The sequence below is a fragment of the Atractosteus spatula genome, chromosome 10 (genome assembly GCF_055471065.1).
Source record: "Atractosteus spatula isolate fAtrSpa1 chromosome 10, fAtrSpa1.hap1, whole genome shotgun sequence".
NCBI lineage: Eukaryota > Metazoa > Chordata > Actinopteri > Semionotiformes > Lepisosteidae > Atractosteus > Atractosteus spatula.
The window spans coordinates 19,313,497-19,331,858 of NC_142715.1; the positions used below are offsets into that span (position 1 = coordinate 19,313,497).

General features: G+C 42.9%; 1 protein-coding gene across 1 annotated transcript; it reads right to left on the bottom strand.

Moving 5' to 3' along the window:
• Positions 1-256: 256 nt before the first annotated feature.
• Positions 257-12,827, bottom strand: LOC148825657 (protein FAM78A-like). The gene is made up of 2 exons (XM_088926334.1): positions 12,523-12,827; positions 257-794 (listed from the first exon to the last, which is right to left on the bottom strand). Exons 1-2 carry the CDS (start codon positions 12,825-12,827, stop codon positions 257-259), a joined length of 843 nt encoding a protein of 280 aa, XP_088782460.1.
• Positions 12,828-18,362: the final 5,535 nt, after the last annotated feature.

Consider the following 18,362-nt stretch of genomic DNA (forward strand, 5'->3'; position numbering starts at 1 on the left):
CAAATTTGTATAGACACACACACCTACTGTATATATTCTCATATAATGTTAAAAAAATGCCTTGCAAAAAATAATACTAGCCATTTTTGCAATGATTTAATTTAAACTGGGGCGGGTATCACTGTGCTAAAGGTAGAATGGTTGCAGTTGTTAAGTCCAGGAGACGTTCATAGCTTTGCCACTTGGGGCATCTTGTTATATTTTTTAATTCATGTTTCTGATGTAAAAAAAAGATTGGGGGGGGGGGTTCCTTTCATCAATATACTGCCCTATAGTTTGGAGGTATAACAACCACAGGCTTCCCGGTTTCTGGCCTCCACATCAGGACCTGCGCGTTGTTGGCATTGGGCTTCGCCATGGCGTTGGGCGGGATTGGCTCGTTCCTGGCCAGGATCTGGGGCTGCTCCTGGGCGGTGGGCTCCAGCAGCTTGGCACGCTGGCCCAGGGGTTTGCCGGGGTCGATCTCGATCTGCAGCTGCATCCTCCACTTGATGGTCTTCAGGATGAAGTGCTCCCTGCTGGCCTGGTTGATGGCCACCAGCCAGGTGATGAAGCTCTGGTCCCTGTGGATATTGGTCAGCTGGGGCTGGTTGCTGTTGCTCATGGGCACGCCCCAGGACACACTGGGGTTGAAATTGTCGTCCATGCTGACGTTGAACTCTGTGTCCTTCGTGGTGGGGCCGGTGAAGATGTAGATCTCTTTCTTATTGCCATACCAGGGGTAGTTCACCCCATCAGAGTCACTTATTGCTTGAATTTTACCATCCCTTAAATCAGGGATCTCCCAGCTAGACCTAAAACAAAACACACCAATTAATAGATCAGCACATCAACATGTAACACAGCAACAGTGCAAGTTTGACACTTTCCCCCTTTATAGTAACACACAAGTCTATGGTGGCTTCTACAGCAGTTTTAGCCTTTTTATTTGAAACAATCTAGACAGTTCCTTATCTTGTACTGTAAAAAGCATATTTTTTGCATCACCAACATATTCAGGGGAAGAAATGGGACTTGTCATTGTTACTGACAAAGTATAAGTGATTCTTGACAAGGAACACCTGGCAAAGAGTTAGATTTGATTAGTAAATATGATTGATTAGCTACTATAATGTTTCTAATTGGGTCATCATTACTTTGAGTTCCTGAGATCATATTGTTGAAGATTCTGATCACTTATGGATCAAAAACTCACACAAACTGAACTGTAGGAAAAATAGTCAAAATGATTAGAGTAGTTGAAAACATTAATGGTGGCTTGTACCAATTGATGATGCTCATAACATATGGTAATTCCTGAATTTGTCTAAAATATCCAAGGCTTTTGCACAGCAATGCACATAATTAAAACTAAGGAAGAATTTTCCAGCAGTAAAATAAAAATATATACACAGTGGTGTGAAAAAGTGTTTGCCCCCTTCCTGATTTCTTATTTTTTTGCATGTTTGTCACACTGAAATGTTTCAGATAATCAAACAAATTGAAATATTAGACAAAGATAACACAAAATGCAGTTTTTAAATGAAGGTTTTTATTATGAAGGGAAAAAACAAATCCAAACCTACATGGCCCTGTGTGAAAAAGTGATTGCCCCCTAAACATAATTACTGGTTGGGCCACCCTTTGCAGCAACAACTGCAATCAAGTGTTTGCGATAACTGGCAATGAGTCTTTTACAGCACTGTGGAGGAATTTTGGCCCACTCATCTTTGCAGAATTGTTGTAATTCAGCCACATTGGAGGGTTTTCGAGCCTTAACCGCTTTTTTAAGGTCATGCCACAACATCTCAATCGGATTCAGGTCAGGACTTTGACTAGGCCACTCCAAAGTCTTCATTTTGTTTTTCTTAAGCCATTCAGAGGTGGACTTGCTGGTGTGTTTTGGATCATTGTCCTGCTGCAGAACCCAAGTGCGCTTCAGCTTGAGGTCACGAACAGATGGCCGGACATTCTCCTTCAGGATTTTTTGGTAGACAGCAGAACTCATGGTTCCATTTACCACCACCATATTTTACTGTTGGTATGATGTTCCTTTTCTGAAATGCTGTGTTACGTTTACGCCAGATGTAATGGGACACACACCTTCCAAAAAGTTCAACTTTTGTCTCGTCAGTCCACAGAGTATTTTCCCAAAAGTCTTGGGGATCATCAAGATGTTTTCTGGCAAAACTGAGACGAGCCTTTATGTTCTTTTTGCTCAGCAGTGGTTTTCATCTTGGAACTCTGCCATGCAGGCCATTTTTGCCCAGTCTCTTTCTTATGGTGGAGTCATGAACACTGACCTTAACTGAGGCAAGTGAAGCCTGCAGTTCTTTGGATGTTGTTGTGGGTTTTTTTCTGACCTCTTGGATGAGTCGTCGCTGCGCTCTTGGGGTAATTTTGGTCGTCCGGCCACTCCTGGGAAGGTTCACCACTGTTCCATGTTTTCGCCATTTGTGGATAATGGCTCTCACTGTGGTTCGCTGGAGTCCCAAAGCTTTAGAAATGGCTTTATAACCTTTTCCAGACTGATAAATCTCAATTACTCTGTTTCTCATTCATTCCTGAATTTGTTTGGATCGCAGCATGATGTCTAGCTTTTGAGGATCTTTTGGTCTACTTCACTTAGTCAGGCAGGTCCTATTTAAGTGATTTCTTGATTGAGAACAGGTGTGGCAGTAATCAGGCCTGGGTGTGGCTAGAGAAATTGAACTCAGCTTTCCAAAGATGTGATTAACCACAGTTGATTTAAGTTTTAACAGGGGGGGCAATCACTTTTTCACACAGGGCCATGTAGGTTTGGATTTTTTTCCCTTAATAATAAAAACCTTCATTTAAAAACTGCATTTTGTGTTTACTTGTGTTATCTTTATCTAATATTTCAATTTGTTTGATGATCTGAAACATTTCAGTGTGACAAACATGCTAAAAAAATAAGAAACCAGGAAGGGGTCAAACACTTTTTCACACCACTGTATATATACACCTGTTTGACCTGTATTGGCTTTAACCTACAGAAGTCATACTCATTCTTAATATCCCATGCATCTGTTTTTGTTAAAAATAAACAGAGGATCGCACTGGTATCACACAAGTCCTACATCCTCTTTGGAAAACTCCGCAGTACCAGTTATTCAGATGTGGCAAGATTTGTTCAGATATGCCCATTAACTTTTTTGAAAAGTAAATCCATCATCTATCCACACATATTATAACTGCTTCATCCAATTCAGAATTGCAGGGGAGCCTAATGCACAAGGCAGGATACACCTTAGATGGGACACCAGTCCATCACACAGACAAACACACACACACACACACACACACATACACACACACACACACACGAGGGCCAATTTTCCCCAGAAGGCAACTAATCCACCAGTATGTCTTTGGACTTTGGGAAAAAACCCTCCCCATGTTCATTAGAAGATACAACTCTATATACACCCTAAGAATTGAACTCAGAGATGCTGTAATGCTAACCACTGTGCCACTTAGAAGTTGTTGCACATTCTGTAATCCCCCCCCCCCCAAAAAAAAAAAAATAAAATTGTCAATTATTTTCTTTTAAATCCCCCCCTCCTCCAATTTAGATTCTCCATAGTTTAACAGGCCTGTGTTTACAGCAGCTCCTAAAACCAGCACAGGAAAGATAAAACCCAGCAACCTTGCAGGAACCTGTGCTTGTCAGAGTTATCTGCTATTTTTCACTTCACAGGCCCCACAGATACCAATGGAGTCACCACTGCCTGGGGGACTGACACGGCTCTCACAGCTGCTGACAGATTGAAATCTGATGATCCAATGGATGTTTTTGATATGCAGGAGACTGAAGGAAATGACCAGCATCATCAGGAAAGCAAGATCATCCTCAGTACCTGGGTCAAGTGTGCAAATACTGTCTAAAAGTAACAAGAGTGCTATGGAGGCTTCTAAGGGTTGTATTGAGAAGAGGCAGATTGGCATGTAGTGGAGGGATGTTTCATACCAAAGCAGGAGAATGCCCAGGGCATAGGACAGTTTAGAACTATATCTTTGCTGAATGTGGAAGGAAAGATCTTTCTGGCAATTGTGGCAAGATGACTTACTGACTACATGCTGCTGAACAAGTACATGGATATATTAGTGCAGAAAGGAAGCAAAAAAAGGAATAGGGAACTAACAGTACTATGGCTGGACCTAGCCAATGGATATGGCTCATTACGACATAAATTAGTGCATCTGACAAGTAAGATGTAAAATGGCGAGTAAGATGGCACCGACAGTGAAGGCTGGCATCCTGCAAGTGTCCTGCGAGCATCCATTCGTCCTTGTTTATTTCTTTTTGTTGTTTTTCGTACTGCTAACTGCACATACTGTTTGCTCGGTGATTAGATATGACCAACAAACACTTATGGACATAAGATCAAATACTGACAAAGTTAAATCTACACCAATAATTTCTGCTGACTATGGACTGTGGTGTCTCACCTGTACCTGTACTGGGAAGAAGACGGCGTCGTAGGAAGAGGGGTAAACGGGCAGGCGTTCTGGTAAGACTGAGGCAGCGCAGCAATCATGCCCAGCTCCCGAGTATACTTCTTGCTAATGTTCAATTACAATAAGCTGGATGAACTGAAAGCAAGGCTTTCTTTCCAATGGGACATCAAGAACTGCAACGTGCTGGCTCTTACCAAAACTTGGCTTGACCCATCTGTTCCGGACTCTGCTATCCTCCCGGGAGGATTTTCTATTCACCGTCAGGACAGAAGAACGGATTCGGGTAAGAACAAAGGCGGCGGGGTATGCATCATGCTAAACAATTCCTGGTGCACAAACGTGGAGATTATTTCAACATCATGCTCTATACATCTTCAACATTTGACAATAAAATGTCGCCCTTTCTATCTCCCAAGGGAGTTCACATTGGTAGTTCTCACAGTGGTGTATATTCCTCAGCAGGCAAATTACACAAGGGCACTGGATGAACTACACTGTCTCCTTAACAGACACGAGAATACACATCCTGATGGGGCATTCATCATAGCGGGCGATTTCAACGGTGCAAACTTGAAGAAAACAATACCTAATCTACATCGACACATCGACTGCCCAACATGCAGAACAAACACATTGAACAATGTTTACACTCCCTTCCAGGATGGTTACAAAGCCCTCCCCCGACCTCCTTTCAGCAAATCCGATCACGCCTCCATTCTGCTACTTCCCATTTACAAGCAGAAGCTTAAACGGGAGAGGCCAGTGTTAAGAACCATTCAACGTTGGTTGGATGAATCAGATCTTATATTAAATCATCGTTTTGCCACGACTGACTGGCAGATCTTCCGCAAAACTGCCAGAAATAATATCAATCTGTATGCAGACTATGTTACTGGCTACATCAATAAATGCATTGAAGACATGGTTCCCAGGATTATTGTTCACACATACCCAAATCAAAAACCATGGGTAAATGGAAAGATACATGCCAAACTTAAAGCTAGGACAGCCGCTTTCAAATCTAGCGAAATGGATATATACAAAAAAAATCCAGATACGACCTCGGGAAAGCCATCAAAAGAGCTAAATACAACTATAGAGTTAAATTAGTTATATTATCACAGCTGCAACACACGGAACATGTGAAGTGGTATATGCACCATTACAGACTACAAAACGCAACCCAGCTTTATCGCACAGTCTGCGTCTCTTCCTGATGAGTTAAATTCATTCTATGCTTGGTTTGAAGTCAGTAACGCAGATCCAGCCAGGAGGATTCCAGAAATCCAGGGCGAACACCCACTGATCATAGCCAGAGCAGATGTGTGCAAAGTTTATAAAAAGACCAATCCACACAAGGCTCCTGGCCCTGGCCATGTTCTGAAGTCATGTGCAGACAAGTTGGCAGATGTCTTCTCAGACAGACTCAATCTTTCTCTAGCTCAGTACATAGTTCCTTCCTGCTTTAAGAAAGGCACCATTGTCCCCGTTCCTAAGAAACAGAGTCAGGTGCCTAAATGACTACCGCCCCGTTGCACTTACATCAATTATCAAGTGCTTCGAGTGGTTGGTCAAAGCATTCATCACCTCACTGCCTGATACACTAGACCCATTAGTATTTGCGTATCGCCAGAACAGGTCAACAGAGGATGCTATAGCCACTGCCCTCCATACTGCCCTCTCACAAGGGGATAAGAAAGGAACATATGTGAGAATGCTGTTTGTTGATTACAGCTCAGCATTCAATACCATAGTGCCCTCAAAGCTCGTCATCAAGGTCCAGGACCTGGGACTGAACATCTCCCTCTGTAACTGGATCCTAGACTTCTTGATGTCCACAGGTGGTGAGGGTGGGCACCAACATACAGTGCTGCTAGAAAGTTTGTGAACCCGTTAGAATTTTCTGAATTTCTGCATAATTCTGACCTAAAATGTGATGAGATCTTCATCTAAGCCATAAAAATATACAAAGAGAACCCAATAAAACAAATAACACACAAAAGGATATACTTTTTCATTCATTTATTGATCAAAATGATCCAACATGAAATGTCTGTCAGAAAAAGTATGTGAACCTATGCTTTACATAAATTTACAAATGTATGTAGAAATTCAGAAAATTCTAAAGGGTTCACGAACTTTCTATGCTCTACCCAGACTCTAAAAACTGGAGCCCCCCCATGGCTGTGTGCTTAGCCCTCTCCTCTACTCCTTATTTACTCATGATTGTGTCGTCAGGCATAACTCAACTCCATCATCAAGTTTGCGGATGATACAACAGCCATCGGCCTGATCACAGATGGTGAAGAGTCTGCGTACAGGGAGGAGGTTAAAACCCTGGCAGCATGGTGCCAGGAGAACAACCTCTCTCTGAGCATCAGTAAGACTAAGGAAATTATTGTGGATTATAGGAACCAATAGGGAGATCACATACCTATTTATATCAATGGGACTGCAGTGGAGAGGGTCAGCAGTTTTAAGTTCCTGGGAGTTAACATCTCAGAGGACTTTACCTGGACCCACCACACCAACATCGTGGTCAAAACAGCACGGCAGAGCCTATTCTTTGTCCGCAGGCTAAAGATGTTCAGAATGCCATCACATATCCAGGCCAGCTTCTGCAGGTGCACTATTGAGAGTATCCTGATTGGCTGCATCACTGCCTGGTATGGAAACTGTTCCACCTGAAATCGCACTGCACCAAATACCACAGAGGGTGCAGAAGTCAGCGCAGCTCATTACCGGCTGTAAGGTACCAGACATCCATGAAATCTTCTCAGCTAGATGTCTTAAGAAGTCCAGGTCCATTCTCAAGACCCCAGTCATCCTAGTATCAAAGCATTCAAGACTGCTAAATAGCCAACCTGCAGCTTCAGAAAATCACTGTAATGGCTGCATGGATATACCGTACAGTTTTCATTGTATTTCTTTGTATTTGGTGTACTGCACTACTTGGACATAATGTATTGCATACACCCTGGACACATAACAGCTCTATTTATATTGAGTTTTGTTGGAGTTCATCTTATTCATATTCTATGCTACTTTAATTTAGTCATTTTTATGACCCCCCCCCCCTCGTAGAAAAGGCATTTCATTGCCAGCAATTACTGCTGCACACTGTATTGTTGTGCATTTGAGAAACATTGATTGAGATACTGGATGTTTACAGACAAGTCACAGGGTCACTGCTGAGCACTGAGCTGAAAATACACTAATTTGAAACCCAACAAACAAACCACAGACGACTGGACAAGTGTCTTTGTCCTGGTCAGTCAGATAAGTGGCTCACCCAAACTGAAACTGACACTGTCCATGCTCTTGGACAAACTGTCCTATCTTAACTGGCATCAAAACACTGCAGGACTGGGTAAGTGCTGTTTTGACAATAATTTGTTCCCTGGACTTGGACATTGAATACAAGAAGCTCCTTATACAGTATACCAAAATGAGAGTGTCAGCAAATCCTATAAATGCAATGTGTAGTGTGCACAGTGTCACTAGTAGTAGTGACATTGCATATGACTATTTAGAGAAGGTTAAGCTGCAACCTGGTCATAAAAAGATTACTGTACGGCAGAACACATTTGTGTACATCTTTACAGTAAGCACTGATTGAATATGTACTGTAGCAGCATTTCCTTTTTTATTACAGGTACATGAAAACAAAAGATTAAATGTGTGTCTCTTTGTATTTGCGTCTTCTTCTTTCTCATTTCTCTCAACCCCTTCCCTGTCACTCTTCATTTCAGAGACACAAAAGGGTTTCTCCAGAGGGAAATTGGAGTCCAGGCTACTGGTGCTGAATCTATTAAGAACCGTGTTAACAAGTACTCTGCTGGGAAATGTGAAATTTCTGAGAATATTCACATCTTGACTTGTGCCACTGTTTCAGGCGTTTTAATATAGACCTTGTCACTTTCTCCACAGCAATTCTCTAACCTTCATTTGGTACTAATCCAGAAACCATTGCTGAGCTCATTAGAGCAGTTTACAAACATCTCAATCTAGCTGACCATGGCTGTGTCATGGCGTAGGACGAATGCAATTAGTTTTGATTAAGAAACTAAACATCAAATGATACATTAATTTCCCCCCCCCAATAATACCAGTTTTGAACATGTTTTGATAGGTCCACTTCACAGTCATTAGAGTTCAGTTATTTTACCTTCAAATACAACCAGAACATGTTCCAGTCATGTAGCTACAGTAGTTCCTGGCTAAAGATCATGATTGAAATAAAGGCAAACATTCACAGGCAACTATGAATGGTGAAAGAACAGCACCATTTCATAACAGCAGTTATGAAAATAACAGCACACGTAGGATTAATATACTACCTGTTAGTGATCCCTTAGACAGTTCACTGAGGATATAAAATACCAGATAATCTCATACTCTTCAGCAAAGCAAGAGGTACTGGAAGTTACTGAGGAAAGAAAGCTTTCAAAAATAAAAACAGATACAAATAAATCCAGCCATTTTATTTCTTAAGATGTGTAAAAATATATTAGAATGCAACTCTATACTTCTATTATATATACTGTATGTATAAATATTGCATAGTATGAACATGCTAAATGCTAATTAACCTCACCTTTATTTAAGCTGATCATACTGATAGTTACACTAAATCTAAAAGTGAAACCAAAAAGTTTGCTGTCTTGACACATGAAACTTTTTAATTTAGGACTCAGCAAAAGAAATGTGCACCACTTGTGAATTAGCCGATAACACAAGAACACTGCAATAACTCAAGTAGCACTGCCAGCTTGGGGTTCTAGGGGCGCTGTGCTGTGCTGTGCTGTGCTGGAAGTTTGGAAGAAGGTTATACAAACAGTGAAGCTGGGCTCTTCCATACTGAGCCATGTTAACATTAACCTCACAGTTAAGACTAAATACAGGGCTGCAAATACTATCCACTAGACGTAGAATTCAGGGAAGTGGGGGACACAGTGCAGAGAGTGCAAGGCAGGACACGCCCCGGACAGGACGCCAGTCCATCACAGCGCAGACAGACACAAACACACACACTCACACCAGGGCCAATTTCCCAGAGGCCAATTTATCAACCAGCATGTCTTTGGACTGTGGGAGTAAACCCATGTGAACATGGGGAGAACATACAAACTCCACGCAGACAGCACCCCAGGAACTGAACCTTAGACCCTGGAGTCCACCATGCTGCCCTGGATTTGATCATTCTGCTTTATTTCTGTGTACAATTTATATTACAATTGTAAAGTAAACATTCTAAATGTGGTGCCTGGTTACTTATCCCTTGCTACTTAACTTTTTCTCCCACACAGCCACAAATTAATGATCTACCTCAAAGGAGGAAAGCAGCTCTTGGATGACCAAATACTTGGGTATAATTTTTTGTACATAGGCCTTGCTTGAAAAGGTCAATTTCTGCCTGCACGGGCAAATTACAAGAAGGAAAAAAGAATAATGTCTTTTGCTGTATTTCTTATAAGTTGAATAATAATAATAATTATAATAATTGCTAACGCTTTTCTGGACACTCCACTCAAAGCGCTTTACAGGTAATGGGGACTCCCCTCTGCAACCACCAATGGACCGCATCCACCTGGATGATGCGATGGCAGCCATAGTGCACCAGAACGCTCACCACACATCAGCTATCAGTGAGGAGGAGAGCACAGTAATGAAGCCAATTCATAGATGGGGATTATTAGGAGGCCATGATTGGCAAGGGCCAATGGGAAATTTGACCAGGACACCGGGGTTATACCCCTACACTTTTCGAGAAGCACCCTGGGATTTTTAATGACCATAGAGAGTCAGGACCTCGGTTTTACATCTCATCCGAAGGACGGCACCTGTTTACAGTACAGTGTCCCTGTCACTATACTGGGGCATTAGGACCCACATGGACCACAGGGTAAGCACCCCCTGCTGGCCCCACTAACACCTCTTCCAGCAGCAACCTTAGTTTTTCCCAGGAGGTCTCCCATCCAGGTACTGACTAGGCTCACACCTGCTGAGCTCCAGTGGGCTGCCAGTTGTGAGTTGCAGAGTGATATGGCCAAATGGCTGACTAGCCTGTGACTGCAAATACTGGTTGTCATCAGAAATGCTTAGCGTCAAAGAACAAAAACATGTCAAACAAGAGGCATTGATTTATGTGGCTCTGGATTTGTAGATACAGTGACTTCATCTCACTTTCCCACTGAACATCAGTGAACCACTCTAGATAGTGTCACTGAAACACCTGTCAGTAATGCTGGGCTGTGTCTTTTCTGGTTGATATTCTGTTTTAACGTGAGCAGAGAGGCAGAGTCTAACCTGGCAGACAGGATGCATCCCATAATGATGGTGCATCCCAGCCCATGACGAGCCACTAATTTGTCATGCCACACTCCCACATGTGGCATGATTTAGAGACGCCAATTAATCTGGACAGCATCGTGTCAGTGGACTATGGGAGAAAACTGGTGCAGAAGAAAATGTAATATACAGCATGCACTATGCAGACTCCACACAGAAAGCACCTGATGCTGGAATCAAACCCAAGACTCATTTGCTAGCCAGCATTCCCTATAGTATGCTCTCCTAACTCCCTACACAAAATCCCCATTTAAATAAATTGCAATTGTGCAATGGTTAATGGAAATAGGTTGTCAACAAGGATTTCCCAGCTCACATGCCACCTCTGCCACTGATTCATCCAGTATTTCCCTGAGCTATTGCACCTCCCTGCACTTCGTCATTAGGTATAAACCTAAAAGGTCGCTTCTGTTGATACTCAACGCACCTTGCTTCCGCGTACTGTTAAACCACACAGGAACACCAGAGCGCGTTTCCTCCGCTGCCTTGCAGAAACTAGAAACTTCTGAAGTTTCAAAAGTGGGTAAGAGGGGTTTGAAGTAAGGTAGAGCATAACTGCCTGTTTAATTCACTCCTTACTGTCTACATTCAATCAACATAAGGCACAGACTAATGTTAAGGAACAAGTAATACATTTATTACATGCTGAAAAGAATAATGGAAAAGACGGAAAACACAATGTTTCGGCTGTGAATCTCCTGTCCCAGCCTGAGGAACAGTGAGCCTGTCTCTCAATAATAAAAATCCAGCGTGTGATCTCCTGTCCCAGCCTGAGGAACAGACAGTGAGCCTGTCTCTCAATAATAATAATCCAGTGTGTGATCTCCTGTCCCAGCCTGAGGAACAGTGAGCCTGTCTCTCAATAATAATTATCCAGCGTGTGATCTCCTGTCCCAGCCTGAGGAACAGACAGTGAGCCTGTCTCTCAATAATAATAATCCAGTGTGTGATCTCCTGTCCCAGCCTGAGGAACAGTGAGCCTGTCTCTCAATAATAATAATCCAGTGTGTGACCTCCTGTCCCAGCCTGATGAACAGACAGTGAGCCTGTCTCTCAATAATAATAATACAGTGTGTGATCTCCTGTCCCAGCCTGAGGAACAGACAGTGAGCCTCTCTCTCAGTAATAATAATCCAGTGTGTGATCTCCTGTCACAGCCTGAGGAACAGACAGTGAGCTTGTCTCTCAATAATAATAATAATAATAATAATAATACAGTGTGTGATCTCCTGTTCCAGCCTGAGGAACAGACAGTGAGCCTGTCTCTCAATAATAATAATTGAATGTGTGATCTCCTGTCACAGCCCAAGGAACAGTGAGCAGTCGTAATAGTTACAGCTTTCCTTATTTAGCTCAGCAGCTTTTATTTCGCCCGCGGCAAGAAGTGCAAGCAACTTGTGAAAACAGATTGGGTTTGCTGTGTTCAACCGGTTTGGTTTCTTCGTTTTGTAAAGCCGAAACGTTGTGTTTAATTTCTTTTTTCAGCATGGAATAAAAGTATTACTTGTCCCTTTGCACCTTACGCATGCTGACGCAGCTACCCACCTGAACTATAGAATAATGTTATCAGACTTGCGTCCCTTCACCAATTTATACAGGATGTAGAAAGTCAAAAGTGACTACTGAAGTCTAGTAGATAGCCCCAATAAGCCATTGTATACTGTATATATATAATGTGAACATCAGTTCGCTTGCTAATGCGGTACTTACGTTCCTTCATCCCCGTATTCATTGTAAAACTGCATGTGCTTGCACGCTTGAATCCAGCCCACGGTCCAGGTCTCCTCAGCAGCGATGGGCGGCACCAGTACCCGGGCGGAAGCTCGGAAATATGGGGTTATGTACCGCAGAGCAGAGAAGGATTCGTAGATGCTGGTGGGATTTGAGTCTATGGTGGGATCCACTTCAAGAACGGCAATGCTTTCACGGAAACTTTTGGGAAAACTCTGGCTAGAGCCTATTGCATTGAATATCACTAGAACTCCCAAGAACGGTAACAGACCCATGGAAAACATAGTCACTGATTTTGTCTCCACTCAAGGAAAGAATTTTTTTTTTTTAAAGAAGGTGTTACGGTCAGTCTTCCTAAACCGAAGGATAGATCCTATGCGGGTTCAGTAGACAGAACAATAACCAGGAACTTCCTCGGTAGTGATTTCGGAAAAAACAGACAAGTTTGAATGTTACACAAAGCCGCAAATAAAAATACAAAAAGGGGTCCGAAAACAAGAAGACACTCTAAATGAACAGTAAGGGAAGATCAAAAGTCAAACGCAATACTAAGCGAGGAGGATGAGCGGCGCTTAAATGCATTGAGAGGAGCGGGTGTGTCGGCAAGAGAGCAAAGCGGTAGGTTAGGTGGTTATCGATGTCTCGCCTACGTTTTGATCGGGACGTGTGGGTCTTAACTGAAGGTCTTTATGGCACATAGCCTAGCGTTATCGCGATGGTTAGATATCCTGTTGCAGTTTCAAATTTTTTACCAGTCTTGAAAAATATCCACTCCCGGCACATGTTCTGTATAAGAAACTTACTGCACGTTTTATGCCAAATCAGTATTTCTATACTGGGAAGCTAAGGAGGTCCAGCTTTGTAATAATATTATAATAATAATAATAATAATAATAATAATAATAATAATCTAGTTATCAATAGCATTTTTTAATAAATATACAAACAGCTTACACTACTTCTCTGAAGCAGGTTTCCGTTTCTTATAGCCATAGAATAGTCCATTGCAGCAGAGAAGAAGAGCAGACATCAGTGGTTTCTGTACAGACCTGCAAACATGTCCCAGATGAGTTCAGGTTCGCGATCAACAGTTACACCAAGAGCTGCAGCCACGCTTTCCTTTAAACTACCGGCGGTTTAAAAAAAATAGCCATTTAAAACAAAGTAGTGATTGACAGAACTAGACTGATCTACATGCTCTGATGCATAAAATAATATCGATATCTGCAACAGCAATGCCTGATAAACGATCTTTCCATCGAGCGCTTGAAGTTCCTACCTCAAGTTTTAGTACCCTTATACGATCAGTCGTTTTTTTTCTTACTTTTGTTATAGTTTCCTTAAAAGACGGAGGAGAGGATGTGAGAGCGATTTAAGCTACGTTTGCATGTTTCTGGTTGTGAAAGAGAGCGGAATTAATATTTTGATTTCTTCATAATGTCACATTCAGACTCATCTCATCCCTTCAGGGTAAGACTAATAGACTTAGCGTTGCAAGGGTTAAAGTACTGTCGCTTAAAAAACTTTTATATATAGCTGTGAAAATAATATAAAATATATGACAACCTCTTACATATTGTATAAGTCGTTTAATCGAAGATTGCATTCTCAAAAAATAAATTACTGTAACGCATACGGCCGACAGACACTGTGTAAGAGCCGGCTTACCAGAGCGGTGACGTCACCGCCCTTCCCTGTAATAGCTAGACCACAGCTGCTAAGCTAGGGAGAGATCTCTCTTTAGCTCACCGGGCTGGGTCCTTGTTGAGTGACGCCGGAGTCCTGGGTTCAAGCCTCCCGACGGTGCGGGACCGACCTGATGCGGCAAGGGCGCCCGCCTGAACCCTGTTGCGTTACCCGCTCTTTGCCTGAAATGCGTATTTAACAGAAAGTTTGGATTTTCAGCAGTGTGAAAATAATCAGGCTAGGACAGTTTGTGGTTTTTGGATTGCCTGAATTTGTTATACAATAATGTAATCCTCAATCTAACGGTTCCGTCCTGCATCGTTTACATTCAAATTTCATAACAGGAAAAAATATATATATTTTCCCTGCTTTCCCTGTTTGGAAAACCTTAATTCACAGGCGCTTCTAAATAAAATATACTGTAATAAATATGCCCCTGCGCATAACAAGGATGTTGTTGCCCGGGCTGAGGAAGATGGCAAGACCCCTGTTGAGTGATGGTTCGTGCCCATGTGGGAGCTGGGAACTGGGAACTGGGAACTGGGAGCGGCGGGGGCACAAGCCCGAGAACCCAAATTCGTTACATTGGTGTTAGGGTGGGATGGATGGACAGAGACCTACAGCACCTGTTGGACTCAGAGATGCGCCAGTTCCCCCAGCAGGTGAGGGACACCCTTAAGTGCCAAGAGCTAGAATGGCTCCACCGGTGCAGCCACTGTTAGAAATTAAATCTAGGTGGACTGAGTGAGCACATTCCCTTTTTTACATTTGGTTCCTGTTCTGACCAGAGGAAGACCTAAATAATCTAGACCAGGCTCCTCTTATTCTTCTGCTTGCTGTAATAAAACCAGAATCTCCATCACTCCCACTCCCTGCTCTCTAAACTGATTTCAACATAAAATCTATCCAAAACCATCTCTGCAAATTCTCCCAGTGGTTGGTCATAAGAACAAAAGAAGAGTTAGAGACCCATCTAGCCCATTTGGTAGTAATTAATGCATCAGATGATCTCATCCAGCTGTGTCTTGAAAGGAAGCAGGGTATCAGTTTTAACAACATGGCTGGGTAGCTTGTTCCACCTTTCCATCACCCTATGAGTAAAGTAGTGCCTCCAGTTTTTAGTTTTAAATCCATGTAGTTTCCACTGTTCATACTAAAGAAATCCACTGGGTTTCAGTGGATAAGTGTCTCCACTGGTGATCAATGTCCTTTGAGAATATGGAATAAATGTATCAGTGTAAGGATCCTATGCAGACACAGATGCATAGGATCTGTATATGATATGTACAGTTGGCTTGTGCCCAACAGAGAGGGGACTATTTCCTGTATCAGTTTCAGTATCAGTTTCAGTGGGCGGCCTGGGAGAACGGCTGGTCCCAGGGGGAGATGGCAGGCCACCTTGCCATGGCCCGGGAAGGCCTGTCAGGCTTTGCTGACCAGCAATACAGCTACATGGCGTTGGCCATCCGGAGGCGTTTCAGTGGAGGAGGGAAGTCGCCCAGATTGCTGTGGGCAAAGCTGGCCCAACGATGGCACCTACCAGGCGAGCCCCTGGGGTCAGTCACCGCAGACGTGGTCTACTTCGCCCGCCAGGATGACACCACCCTTCCGTAAGAGGCGCAATGAGAGATAGCACCCCAGGCGACATAGTTGCAGCGCCATGTGATGCTGGCCACGCCGGTCTCCTTGGAGCAGGCTTTTTGGCTGTGGTGCAGCAGGCCAATGCTGTGTTTGAGGAGACCGGTGGGCACATCCAGAAGGGTGCTCCCTGCTGGGCAACAGGGGCCGCATCAGAGGAATCGGGTGGGGAGGAGGAGATGGCCACCGGTGTTACACCAGTAGAGCAGCGAAGACAGGTCACCTACTTACCACTGTGGACATCGCCCAGGAGGTGTTGGGCGCCGGAGCCAGAAGCTGTCGGGAAACAGGAGAAGAGCAGCCTAAAGGGGGCAAGAAAACCCGGAGGAGTGCTAGACCCCGCCTGCCATTGTGGGGTTTTTTCCTTTCCTGCCTCACTGAGGGCTGGGGATCAAGACAGCCGGACCCTCAAGATGGGAGACTATCAGCCTGCGCCTGAGGACAGTGATGGGACAGTTCGCAGAGGTCCTCGGCAAGGGGGTGCTGACTGACTGTGAATGTAAAGTTTGGGGCAGCCCCCTTTTATCTCCTCCAAATTCATGAGGACTGAATCCTGGGGGACTGGTTGGAAGGAAGGTGGCTGCCTAGACTTGGGCTGGTGGGAGTTGGTGGGGCGGGGAACAGATCCGTCTCGAACATGATTATGTTAACTCTTGTAAAACTACTTCTACTACAGACCCAAAACCGATGTAAAACTAAGATCACCAGCAATTTTTTAAAAAAGATTCTCTGAATGAAACAGGAATTAACAGAAACTCTGTTCCGGTGTTTAATAAAGCTAAACAGTAAGCAGGTGTTTAAGGACAGCCCCAGAACTACTGAACACTTGCTTGAGGAGCTTTTCTCTGGTTAGACTGAGCACAGGCAGACATAGAAGTGTAAATATTGTGTCTCTGTACTTAGTGTGTATGTTCAAATTTACTCTTCTGTTTCAGATATTTGGACGGTCGCTTGACAGCTCTTGAACCCATCAGTATTTATTACCTTGATTAATGGAAATGCAGGTTTCCCCAAAAAAAACTATCATCCTTCTTTTATCTGACTTCAGTTTTGAAACTGGATCTTTCCCCTCTTAACATGGTATAAAGTTCAGGAATGAACTCACGTTTTCTAAGTTATTTAGTATGTTGATATCAGCACAAAATATAAAACTCTTCCCCTTGACTCATGAATTACTTTCTTTATTGAAGGTTGTTCCTTTCCACCTGTCCTAGAGAACCGAATCCTGTGTGCTCAAGTGCTCTGAGCAAAATCGTTCGTGTCAAGGATCGCCTCAAGAAAGAGAAAGAGGAAAATCAACCCTGATATTTTTAGCACTGTCTGTGTGTGTTTCTTTTCTTACTACTTCATGTCCTTCTCCTGCCTCTTCAGTGTTCAGACAAGAATGTTGCTCAACACCCATTTTCAACACATGAGGATATATGTCAAAACCTGATTTTCAGTTCTTTAAAGCATGTGTGCAGGCACTGTTCATTCATTATACATAAACGTAAAAAAAATGACTCTGACGTTTGGTGACATTTGAGTTTTAGATGAATACAAGAGAAGAGAACTCCAGGTAACTTTGATAGAGAACAATGCTGTGTTTGTGTTCTAACCTGTCATAGTGATGCTACTATTTTGTTTGTACTAGTTTTCATAGTCTGAGAGGGGGTAATAAAGAAGCAATCAGCCCTGGCTCATCTCTTCTTGTTACTGTTTTCTGGGCCAACGTGGCTGTCACAGTCCATGACCTTAGTCATTAAGAGAATGAGCTTGACTTCTTCACAACAAGCACTGTGTAGAAAAACAGACAGTTTGAGAACAGTAGTTTTGCTCTCACCACCCAGGAACCTCGTGTTACAATGAAGTTTCAACTTCAGAATGCCCCCAAGCTCAGATACAGCTACCCTTTCACTTTCAAAATGAGGCTGTATGTATTTATTGATATCATGGCTCTGTGGAGATAAGATAAGAGTTTTTTTAAGCCGGTCATCAAACAAAGCATATCAAATCTTCAATGAGAGGCACTCTGAAAATGAACCTAACGAAATCTGCAACAATAGAAATATATTTGAACTTCCTGGGATTGTGGTCTTATTAACTACAACTGGCAAAGCAAAATATCTGTTGAGGGGCCTGTTCACACAAGCTCAGGCAGTCAGAGACTTGATGACAGATCTGGAATAGAAGGATGGCTGTGATGCCAGATTCTAGATTATAGATCGTTGACTGAACTTTTGAAGTCACTTTTTTTTAAATTAAAATGTATGTGGCCTATTAGAGCTTCAGTACTGTCAAAGCCAATGATAAAATCAACGTTCTGCTGTCAAACACTACAAGCTTCCTATCTATTACAACTGCACTTACAAGAAATGCCTGTGAAACTAACTGCCTATAAAGAGGCTTAAGAAATTCAGCACTCCAGTCCTTCTATGGTATTTCCTCTTGGAGCAAGTAGAGTGATAATAACCAATGTCCAGGAGTGTTCACTCAGGGTATGGATTGTTACCCTG

What these genes read in the sequence shown, in the direction of transcription:
- LOC148825657 (XM_088926334.1), bottom strand. Translation starts at nt 12,827, where the DNA reads ATGTTTTCCATGGGTCTGTTACCGTTCTTGGGAGTTCTAGTGATATTC. An exon ending in GAATACGGGGATGAAGGAAC is followed by an intron (nt 795 to 12,522) that starts GTAAGTACCGCA and finishes GTTTTGTTTTAG; the next exon opens with GTCTAGCTGGGAGATCCCTG.